This window comes from Heteronotia binoei, chromosome 21, assembly GCF_032191835.1.
Source record: "Heteronotia binoei isolate CCM8104 ecotype False Entrance Well chromosome 21, APGP_CSIRO_Hbin_v1, whole genome shotgun sequence".
NCBI lineage: Eukaryota > Metazoa > Chordata > Lepidosauria > Squamata > Gekkonidae > Heteronotia > Heteronotia binoei.
Genome location: NC_083243.1, coordinates 74,347,362 through 74,359,768, shown reverse-complemented (window position 1 = coordinate 74,359,768; position 12,407 = coordinate 74,347,362). Strand labels below are relative to the sequence as shown.

At 41.3% G+C, this 12,407-nt stretch overlaps 1 protein-coding gene across 1 annotated transcript in view; it reads right to left on the bottom strand.

The window, feature by feature from the left end:
• The window catches only part of RYR3 (ryanodine receptor 3), a 721,882-nt gene that overhangs the window by 433,346 nt on the left and 276,129 nt on the right, over positions 1-12,407 (bottom strand). Inside the window, exons 15-18 of the mRNA XM_060262621.1 lie at positions 10,237-10,332; positions 8,084-8,202; positions 6,215-6,348; positions 2,543-2,784 (exon numbers count right to left, since the gene is read on the bottom strand). Of these exons, the coding sequence (XP_060118604.1) occupies positions 2,543-2,784; positions 6,215-6,348; positions 8,084-8,202; positions 10,237-10,332 (591 nt within the window). The remainder of the gene's footprint in view (positions 1-2,542; positions 2,785-6,214; positions 6,349-8,083; positions 8,203-10,236; positions 10,333-12,407) is intronic.

Below are 12,407 nucleotides of genomic sequence, written 5' to 3'. Positions count from 1 at the left end.
CATTCAGTAGCATTGCAGTGTTTGTTTTTTGCCATTGAACTTTTTTCAGCAAAAGATATTTTTCTGAGAGGATTAATATGTACCCTAAAAATTCTAGACTTCAGCACAGACAAATTTTGCATTATGCATGCTGTTTGCATCCTGTACCTCCTAATCTACTTTTACATGAGGAGTTCCCCCCCACACACACAATATGGGCGTTTTCGCACTGACCTTAATCAGCAGCGACGCCCCTCTTCACCGCGCAGGATCTGCACGGATTTCGCACCAATTGCCGCGGAGCACCCGGAAGAGCCGCAAAGTCCCGCGGCTTTTGCGGCGCAAATGGAAACCGCCAAAAACCAGGTTCCATTTGCGCCGCAAAAGCTGCGGGACTTTGCGGCTCTTCCGGGTGCTCCGCGGCAATTGGTGCGAAATCCGTGCAGATCCTGCGCGGTGAAGAGGGGCGTCGCTGCCAATTAAGGTCAGTGCGAAAACGCCCTATGTTTAGTAGAACATTTTCCCTCACTACCTAACACACTCACAAGTCATGTGGTAAATGCAGGGCTCATTTTGTAGCAGGAGCTCCTTTGCATATTAAGCCACACACCCCTGATGTACCCAATCCTCCAAGAGCTTACAGGGCTCTTAGTACAGGGCCTACCATAAGCTTTTGGAGGATTGGCTACATCAGGGAGTGTGGTCTAATATGCAAAGGAGCTCCTGCTACAAAATGAGCTCTGGGTAAATGCAATGATATCATAATTCCGCACAGCCAATAAGATCTGCCTACATGGTTATCTTACTGTGGACCAATGAAAATGGAGGGGCCATTGCTCAGTAGTAGAGCATTTGTTTAGTATGCAGAAGATCCCAGGTTCAATCAGCAACATCTCCAGTTAAAAGAATCAGATGGTAAATGATGCACAAAACTGCAACCTGAGATTCTAGCCATTACCTGTCTGAGTAGACCACAGTGATCTTGAAGGTCTGATTCCTTATAAGCCAGCTTCACTTGTACATATGAAATGTATAATCTGCCTGAATTTACAAGAATGCAACTCTGCTTAGGGTAGTGTTTATGTGTTGGGGGGGATACCCCTCTATTGCTGCATTGAGGCATGGATTCAGAAAGATTCATACACCCTCCCCCCCCCCCAAAAAAAATCCCCTATGTCAATGAGAATCAGTTGGATCTTTTCCTCTTCACCAGTTTTGCCCACCAAACCACAAATTAATTTTAAAATCTGAAGGAATTTAAAAAGTGTTTTGAAGATTTGGTGCCAGTGAAATACTAATGAAGAGGTGACATGAGAATGATAGCATGCTAAATCCTAATTAGAACACAAACCAAATATGTACTAATCCTGGCTCACAGCCAAGTCCTATACCACAATAGTATCATCTGCCAGCTGTGCTGCCAGATATGAATTTTATAAGAATGGGTAAACATCAGCTTTCATGGTCATTAATTTATGCCTCAGTATGTCTGATTTGTTTACATCTAAAACATATGCAGCTCAATAAGGGCTGCAATTAAAATAAATTTCCAGCCCTTGAAAACTTTGGCTTTCAAAAGCTATCCTAAAGAATTCTTAGTACTCTTAGAAAATGCTAATGCTTAGGCTTTAGCACATATTGAGGGAAAGAGTTTCACAGTGGAATACCTCCAGAATATTTGTTTTTTGTCTAAACCTTGCCCACAGACGAAATAATCAAGAGGGTTTTTCAGTCAATTTGAGATTTCACCCACTTTTAGAAGAAATTTGCATCACATCTTACAAAGACTGTGGCCAACAGGGATGCTGTGGATTGGCCCCAGGGCTTTCAACATCTTTACCAAGAACAGAAGCTATAAAACAGAACAGAGCAAAATCTCCTACTATTACATCCACCAGAGCTTGTTCCAGACACTTGAATTGCTATAGTAAATGACCACATTTGTTCACCAGCACCATGCAGCCCTGGGGGAGCATACTGTTACATCACCAAAACATTTTTAAAAAATCATAATACTTCCAATATTTTTGTCAGGTTAGGTAGACCACTGAATGACGGTGCCCTGAGCAACCATTTATATGGATGGGGAGGGCAAGCAGCAATTCGCAAACTCATCATTTTTTCCTTTACAGTAGTCAAAATAAATAGTACTGGGGGCCTTCTTCTCTGAGAGTGCGCAAATCTCCCAGTATTCCCCAGTCACCTTTGGCTACACTGGATTTTTGCACTCAGAGGCCATGCACAGAGCCCCACCACGCATGCTCACTGGACGGGGCATGGACATTCTGCCAGTTTCTACTGACCACTGCCACGATTCAAACTGAGCAGGTAAGACAGACAGCAGTGAGGAAGGAGCATGGATGGCATGAATTCACAGATGACCACTCAAAGATCATCAATTACAGGTAAGATCATCAGTTACACAAAGGAGATGGTTCTGTTTTTCTAATGACCAAGGTAGACATCAATGAGCATAATTCTTTGCATTAAGAAAGTAATGTGTACACCTGTATCAAGAAAGGTGTCAAACAGTAAAACGAAAGGTTATAAAATCACTTCTCACCAGACCATAGATGAAGTCCATCAAACCCATATGAGCATAGGTCATCGCCAACACCATTGCTCCCCCATCCTTCTCCACCTCCAGGATAAGGAGCGTATCCTGATGTTGAAGCCCAGCCAACCCGTAGATGTGTGGGTTCTGCTGTCAAAAATGTATCTATGTGATCAATTATTAGTTCAAAGTACCACTTCTTATATTGTGCTGAGCCCTCAGCAATTCCCAGAAATATGTTTGGTCTCACACTGAAAGAAAACAGAGCAGGTAGTGAGTGATTACATTGATATTGTATTGTTTTGCATTGTTTGTTTTTCTCTGCAATACTATACTTTGACTGAAACCCCAGAAGATAAAAAGACTAAGCACAATGGAGTTAAGTATTTAAGCAAAGTCAGGGCTTTGTTTGTAGAAAAAGCCCAGCAGGAACTCATTTGCATATTAGGGCACACACCCCTGATGTCACCACTGTTTCACAAAAGGCTTTTTGTAACAAAGGCCTAGCAGTGGCTCATTTGCATATTAGGCCACACCCCCTGACACCAAGCCAGCCAGAACTGCGTTCCTGTGCATTCCTGCTAAAAAAAAAAGCCCTGAGTAAAGTAATTAATTGATGACATTGTGTGTAGTATAGCCAGGAGATCTGAAGATTGTCTGGTAGCCTGAAGTTCTTAGCTCTTTTAGCATTATGCGCCAATAGGTGATGAGCTAGACTTATTTTTTGGACTGAGAGAGCTCTGAAGAGCGCTGACTGACCCGAGGTCACCCAGCTGGTTTGATGTTGAGAATTGCAGAATCGAACCTGGTTCTCCAGATTAGAGTCTGTTGCTCTTACACCCCACCGGCTCTTGTAAAGTACAAAATTAGAACAGTCAAATTGTTATAATACACATGGACTGAATGCACAGGATTGTTAAGAATAACTGTGGCACAAAGTCATACATAAATGATCCTATCTGCTATGATTGGCAGTGGCTCTCCAGAGTTTAGACAAAGAAACATTTTTTCCAGCCATCAAAGGGTTTTAACTGGGAATGCTAGTGAACTAAATCTTGTACCTTCTGCAAGAAAGGCACTGAGATAACTGCCTCTCTGTAATTCCAGCAAGAGCCACAATCACACAATATTGATATTAACATTCTGGTTAATTATTTCTGAAAAGTAGCAAACAATTTAGTCATCTAATTCAACGTTGGGTAATGGCTTCTCAGACTCTGAACCCATTTTCACCAAGTTTTTATCAAGTTACAGCTGAACAGCAATTACTCTTAACAATTTTACAGATTAGGTCCTTTCAGATTATAAATCTTGTTATAAAATTATGATTCCACCTTTTGGGATTTCAGTTGTGGGGGCAATACTAAGGTTGTTCTTTAGTTGATTAAATAGTGTTTTGTTTGGTGGTGTACTCAACAAAAAATCAGTTACTGAGAAATTAAAAAGTAAATGTGGTGTAGTTAATACCGGTTTAGGATGTAGAAGGCTCAGGATCTGGAAGTCCACAAAATTCAATGATCTAATTCAGTGTTGGCCAATGGCTTCTCAGGCTCTGCTTAGCCACAGAATTCATTGGAAAACCTTGCACATCACAATTTTTCTTTTTCATTTTCCCCCCAATAGTGTTATTGTGAAGATTGCTGGCTAGCAGCCTTAGGGCAAACTTCTGGTTTTTACACCAGGAGTACTGCCAGACTCCCCCTGGCAACATCAGCTGGTCATCTTCCTCTTGTTAAATAGTTCATTGGAGCAGAGAGAAACTCTCATTAGCCTTCAAAAGCATATCCTGAATGTCTATTTATTTACCTGATATTGGTTACCACTTATTATTTTTAAGGGTATGGTTCCTGTTCAAGGTCAAAGCAACTGAGAATTTTATATTCAGGTTCAGCTCCACTGAAAACAAACCCTGTCTGAACCAATTTCAGGATCTGAGTTCGACTCCTTGCCCTTTGAACTCAATTTCACTTTTGAGTACACATAGTTTGGATTATCAAAGATTTCAGGTTTTCACGGCTGGTAACATCATTAGGGTTTGTAGACTCTTTCGGGATCAAGTGCCGTGTTCTACTGGAGAAAGTTTTCCTTCCAGACGTTTCGTTCTCAGCTGCGGAGAACATCCTCAGTGGCATTGCAGCCGGAGCAGGCGCTCAGACCTTCTTGGCTGCTGTGCATTGAGTGGGGATTTGGATAGTTTGGATTACTGTAAATATCAAACAAGGCTATCCTTTTCTTACTAATCATGGCCAATAGATGGGGAAAACAGAGCAACATGCCATGTGAATTTTTAAAAGTTTGTTTAGCTGTTTATTTCTACCATTGCTGCTAATCTATTCTTAGCTATATATTTAATTCATACATGAAACACAGGTATGGTATACTACTGTATACTTTACAATGGAATAGTCTGTTCCCCCCCTCTGATATTTGTGTGTAACCAATTTCCCACTAGCCTTATGCCGCTCTCACTCTCCTCTTCTCTGTGGGGCTTCTGTTGGATTTCACACTATCTGCCCCGGGGTTGCAACTCACTCCGCCTTTTTCACACAGCAAACAAGATCTTCTAAAAACGGGTTTCTGTTTGCTGCACAAAAAAGGCAAAGCTAGTTGAAGCCCCGGGGCAGATAGTGTGAAATCCGATGGAAGCCCTGCAGAGAAGAGGGGTGTGAGAGCGGTGTAAGACTAGTGGAAAATCGGTCTGAATTGGTTTAGTGCAGTCCTTGCTCCTTACAGTCATACTAGCTATGGGAGAGGGGCCATCTCAGCACTTGAAAAGGCACAGGGGTGGGGAACAAGATCACATGGTTTCCCCTGCACACTGAGCCTGATCAGGATTCGTTCTTCAGTTTTTTTTAAAATGGTCAAACTCTTCCTTAAAATGGTGGTGGCAGCAGCCAAAGGTCAAACTCATGGCCACTGCAATATTTAGTTTTGGCCCTTATTTTTGTTAGTGAGACTTATAGACTGTATGAACTCTTTCTCCTGAAACCAGTTACTCCCTTACCTGTATTTTCTTGCTGATAAATGGACGTTGCTTTGAACACACCTTTCTCTGCTGTGTGAACCTAATAGCAAGAACCTTAGCAAGTACCCTATTCATGATTTACAAGCATAGGTCTCCTGTAGATCTCACAAAGACGGAGACAAAAAAGCAGAATGCAATGTGGCAGAAACAGTTTTAAGCCCTGAAGAACAATGTTGTAAACTGCTGTATCTAGTACTTTCATACTAGCAGGACTTTTTTTGAGCAGGAACGCACAAGAACACAGTTCCAGCTGGCTTTGTGTCAGGGGGTGTGGCCTAATATGCAAATGAGTTGCTGATGGGCTTTTTCTACAATAAAAGCCCTGCATACTAGCATTTTTCTGTCAAGTCACAAGCAACTTATGGTGACCTTTTATGCTTTTCAAGGCAAGAGACATTCAGATGCGGTTTTTCCATTGCCTGCTTCTATGTAGTGACTCTGGTATTCCTTCACGGTCTCCCTCCCAATATGGACCAGAATAGACCCTGCTTAGCTTCTGAGATTTGCCAAGATCAAGTCAACCTAGAATATTCAGATCAAGGCTATAGAAATCATTTATTACATTATGAGGTCTCACACAGTGTCCTGAGAGGTGACATATATTTCTAAATAAATAAAAACCTAATGAAATACAAGTTATGACATATACATGATACCTTGTTACATCATTCACCAGCCGTGTTTGCAAGAGTAGATCTCTTCGAGGGAGAAGATTATCACAGATTAAATTCTGATTAGCACGCACTGCTACTCCATTACAGAGACAGAGGGAGCAAAGCACTTCAAGAACCTGGAAGACATTATTAGTTGTTGCACAACATTCAGTACACACATGCTGTTGGCCAACATTCAGTACTGATGTATGTTTGAGCATTTCTTAATAGCTTTGGATGATTCCTCACTGATCACTGGGAAACTGCTCTGTTCTAGTATTCTCAATTTGCTCAGGATAACATATTTCACCTGAAGGAAGACACAGTATGAGTTTGAAAGACCATTAGAGAAGCAGCAGACCACTGGAGAAGCAAGCAGACATAGCTGTGAGTTAGCTGAAGTAATCTTTGTCTTTGGAGATCTGATGTGAGTTGGTGGATCTAGTGACCAATTAAAAGACTCTTTTGCATCAGTGCTCAACTTTTGTATTTGTAAACAGAGTAGATAATACAAATAAGCCATAAAGTCTCCAACGTTCTCTCCTCCAAAAGAAACCCCCTCCAGGTTATATTGTTTAATTGTGTTTCAAAGAAAGTCAAGGCTTTATAGTCTCAAAGGCAAAACATACTTTTAAAGTGTGAACTGTTCTTCTTAGAGTAAGGAACAACTGAGATTATTCAGAGATATGAACAATAATTGGAAAAGGAAGTCGAAGGGTGATTACAGACCAGCACTTTGGGTCAACTTAGAGACACCTCTGAAGTCGACCCAAAAATCTGTACAGACGGCAACATCTGCTGGTCGTCCTCCTGTCTTCACCCTGTCCTCCAGGCGCCTGAGACCATCTCAAAAAGCTACCACTTCCAAAGTGGTAGCAAATCTTTGAGCCAGCTGGCAGTCGCCTCCCTGCCGTCTGGACGGGGAAGGGAACAAGCGAGGCAACTTGGCAGTGTGGAACTGCCAAGCTGCCCCAAGCTGGTCCCAGTTTTGTTTTTTTTAAATAAACCATTCAGAGCGCTGGAACACTTGTGAACATGAGCGCTTGCCCCCCGAGAGAAAAAAAAGGAATCTGGCTTTTGGGGCACCTTCCCATGCAAAGGCACCCAGCTGCCACACAGACGGGATGGGGGCAGCATGTGGGTGAGCATGCTGATACCTTATATCTGATACCAAATGTCTTTTGAGCTGTCCCAATTCAGGACGCCTCGAAGCCGCCCCAAAATGTCCGTCTGTTCTCAGCCACATAAACCTTATTGTTACAATGTTACTATTCCCAACACATATTGCTTCAAAGCAGAAATCAAACAAAAGTTAATTAGTTGTAAAACAGCTGTCAAAATGGCTACAAAAGAAATCACCAACACTTGGGGAAATTTAAGAAAAAACAGCTGGAAAGTCCATTTTGAGGTGATGGCTATTTTTAACTAACAAAGTGTTCCCCTAATCCAGGATCTTAATTCCACTCCAAACAGCACTTCAGATCCTGATTTGAGGTTTAATTACAGTTTAATCAAAGTTAAGCTACAGTTGAATATCAATGAAATTCTTAACACCTCTTATGGTGGGTCTAATTTGCTCTATGGAAGGATAAGGGTGATATAGGTTGGCAGTCGATGTTCCTGATACCAATTTGTTAATAGGGGGCCAGTTAATAGGGCTGAGCTGAATGTCTGTTTGTAAAAGAATCCTGAATTTCACAACCAGAGAAATTAGAAAACAAAAATGTTTTATTGTTCGCAAAACAGATTTCCATCAATATTTGTTTACTTCCTTTTGCAATACAATATATATGTAAAAGTATAAAGACTCATTTGTTTCTTCTGTAAATTCTTCTGCAGACCAGTAAAACATCCTTCATTCACCAAGCGTACCTTATAGTTGCGTCCATGCTTATCCAGCAGTGAGATGACAGATTTTATATGACCTTCTTCTATCAAATTTAAAGCCTCTGGGCTTTCAATCAAGATGCAATGCAAGACTTCCAAAATACCTGTAGGAATGCCACAGGCACAGAGATAGTTTTGACATTTATAACAACATCAAGCATACCAAACACAGTTTAAAAACTTGGGAGGAAATAACACCCTAAGGGAAAAGGAAGAAAATATTTCCATATTTTTGGTCTATCAAAGCTTTAATCTGTAAAGAAAGAAAATCTTTGAAATGGGCACTGGGGACCATGAGACAGTTATTTAACCTAGGCTTGTGTGGAAAGTGCCATCAAGTTGCAGTTGATTTATGGTGACCCTGTAGGGTTTTCAAGGCAAGAGACAAACAAAAGTGGCTTGCAATTGCCTGCCTCTGCGCAGCAACCTTGGTCTTCCTTGGTGTCCCCCATCCAAGTACTAATCTGGGCTGACCCTGACTAGCTTCCGAGATCTGATGAGACTGGGCTAGCCTGGGTCATCCAGGTCAGGGCAACTTAGACTTGGGTTTTCAAAAACTTTGTCTAAATATAGTTAAGACTTATTTTACTCCATCTATCTGTAGCAGAAGATGACAGTCATTATCATTTTAGAGCAAATACCAAAAGTCCCACAACACATGTGTATATGAACATCAAAGAAAAGGTTACCCAAACATATACTACAGAATCTTTTTTCACAGAATTGTAAACAAAAATGTTTAGTTCAAATCCACACCTTGTAATGCGAAGAATCACTCCTGATTTTATTAAAGATTGTCAAAATAATCCCTATGTAAACCATAGCCATTCTAGAAAGGAATACAGAGCAGATTGTGCAAAGAAAAAGGGTTCAAACTTACTTGAGATGTGCTAACTTTCTCAGTCATTACAGAACAGCCTCCTCTGATAGCAGCTTCCCTGTCAATCCAGTCCCACTCACCAACCATTCTACCAAGAACTCACCAACTTCTACATTTCTCTAAACACAACTGCTCCAACCACCTCAGCATAGAATCTTTGCATTAAATTTTTTTATCTTGTTTGCTGCCTCATGCAGGTGTCTGGAAAGTAGGCTTCCCAACCCTCCCGCCCTGGCGGGGGACCCCAGGATTTCCACCCTCTTCCCCCGCTCCCCCAAAAAACGGAAGCGGGGGGAGGGGGGAAACGGCGCTGGAGAGCATGGCGAGCTGCCCCATCCTGGAGCGGGCGAGGCTGCCGCCGCCCCCTCCCCGCCCACCCCATCTCAGAGGAGCAGCTGCGGTGGGCGGGGAGGGGGTGGCGCGGCACAGCAGCCTCGCCCGCTCCATGTGTCTCCTGGCTCCAGTGTCTCCTGGCTCCACCCCAGCCACGGCGAGCGGAGAAGAGGCAGCAGCTGCGCAGCGGCGTCGCCTGCTCCGAGATGGGGCAGCTCGCCACACTCCCCGGTGCCGTTTCCCCCCCTCCCCTCTAGCTCCACCCCAGTGTCTTCTGGCTCCACCCCCAAAGTCCCCAGATATTTCTGGGATTGGACTTGGCAACCCTACTGGAAAGGAGGGTCACCAATTCTTGGATATCTGGGAGTGGACCTTGGGGTTGGCAAGGTTTGGGGAAGAACAGGACCACAGTGAGGCATAACCCCATCCTCTGCAGTAGCCATTTTTTCCAGGAAAACAGATCTCTGTGGTCTGGAGCAGTTGTAATTTAGGGAGCTCTCCAGGCTGCACCTGGAGATTGGAACCCTACTGGACAGTAAGCCTATATATTTTCTAAATAATAAATGCCAAGCTAAAAACAGTAATTGATACCACAGAAATAATACAATTGTAAAAAAATTAGTTTGTGAAGTCATCTAAATCTAGCATTTATTTCTGAAGTATTGTTTGATGCATTATACATTACAAAGGGCAGTTTTCTTGCTAATTCAAGAACTCCTTGTGGATCTCTTATACCCAAGCCTTTAGTATTCAAGCTTTTTAAAAAATACTATTGAGGTCTAATTTTGATACATAAAATGGTGTAAGGGCCTAATTCAATGGGTAATTCTGAGTTTCCTCAACTCTGATACAACAGGAAACAAAATTCTTGGTATATAATATAAGCAAGCACCAATATTCTTCTTTATAAATTAAAAAAACTCACCTGAAGATGATTCTAGTCTGTCCAATTTACTAATTAGCCAATCTAGGTTATTAGAAAACTGGGCACAATTATTTCTGTTTCCACAAATAAGAGCAGCTGAAAGAAAGATTTCAGTTCATTAGTTAACTCTGGATAGAAATATTTTAGTAAAATCCCAAAATAAAAGATTCTATTACACCTTTCCCAAAGACATCCTGCTGATCCACTTTATTACTTATTCATGACAGATTACTGGAGCATCCAGTGTGGATAAGTCATTAAGACAGGCCGAGAAGGAATCAAAATGTACTGACACTAGATGACTATTTTAAAATATATTAAGCTATAATTTCTGGATCTGACAACAATTAACATTATATATAAATATCTTTTAAATTATTCCAGCAGTCTCCACTGAGAAGCGTTCACACAAATATCTGTACAAACTAAAATTCAGTAGACATTGCTAATTCTTTATTCCAGAAATGCAGAGCAGACACATTATGAATTTTTGAAATTGTCTTACTCTTTCCAAGCAAATTTTGAAAATGTTCTTCTTAGAATCAAAGGGTTTTATGTACAATTCAGACTGTACTAAAGTTCTGATCAAGTGCCACTTTTTGCCTCAGGCACTCCCCAAATGAAGACATGAGACAACTGCCTGGGTTTAACTAGTTTATTAATTTGTTAAGCTGACCTATATCATTATTTAAATACACTACCATATTAGGCAGCATGTCAGTGGCTGCCTTTGTCGGGCAGATCCATTCTGACTCCCAATCCAGCCAGCATCATCTGCTGGTCTTGTTTGTCATCACCTACACAGGATGTGCCCAGAGGTGATCATCCTCCTTCCTCAACTCTGATGCACCACACAGCTGCTATCAGATTCAGAAAAAGTGTTATTCAGCAGCAAGGGTATTCCTTTCCAGCCACACCTCACTGCACAGTTAGTGATGTACTATTCTTGATGTACCTTCCATCACTAGAGATGTCTTTGAGTGCTTGCCAATTATCCATATCTATTATGATCAGCTCACCCTATCCTTACCAAACTACTTATGGACTACAGTCTAAAAACCAGTCCAAATTAACCAACCTCTACTCCCATAAAGTAAGCACTATGATATCACATAGTATAGGGAGGGTCGATGTGTCAGGAGCCAGCAGAAAAATCTGATGGGGGGGAAGTCACCACTAAAATAAAGGGTGGTAAAATGCACTTCCACATGGGCTGTGCCCCAAGGGACTGCACCCAAAAGCCTTGGGCTTCATTTGGACTAAAGAAGCTGAGGCAAAATGATCCCCAGATTTAATGTTGGGAATGCAACAATTCTCAATTTAGCTCATTGGCCCTCTGTACTACTGTTAAGTAAATAAATAAAACCAGGGCTAATTAATATTTTTAAATATAATCAGCAGATCATATGTGAGGCAGTGAGAAGGAAGCCATCACTTTCCTCGCATTTCTGAGTAAGAAAGAGGATTCCACACAGCTGCAGGAGAGGCTCTTGGCATGCTGAATAGTGGTCCTTTAGGTCAACCTACTAATTTAAAGGTACCATAAAATAGATAATTATTCTTCTTTAACAGCATGCCTCATTACATGCATGAAAACAGAAAGCATAGTCACTTTCATTTGGCTAAGATAAAAATTGCCTTTGGAATTACTGCTCTCACTGTCTACAATAGCTATCACAATGCCATGTTCATAATATAAGACTTTTCAAATCAGGACAACGATAACATTGTAACAGGAAAAAAAGCACAAATATCAATGTGGAAACTGGGTGTAAATTGCAATTATGTGGCTGTGCCCTTTTCTGGATTTCCTTCTTTCTAATCTGCTAACAACTTTCTTCACTATCAACTTGCTCTCCTCTCCATTGCTCATCTTTTCTTATAGATACATATTTTTTTTCTGATTATCAAAAGGAAAAAACAACTCACTTTTTCAAATGGCAAGAAATGTTAGGGATTTCTGTTTGAAATTCTATTTCTTAATCTCAAACAGTGCAATGGATCACTGAATCAAATAATCACTGAGAGGCATTTAACATGAAAGCAAAAACATATTTATTTCTACAGGGAAAGGGTACTGGGAGATAAAACAACAAACACTATAGAAATACATGCTTACACTAGAAGATCATGTGCTTAATGGAGGCTACTTCCTCCTTCTTGACCTCTCT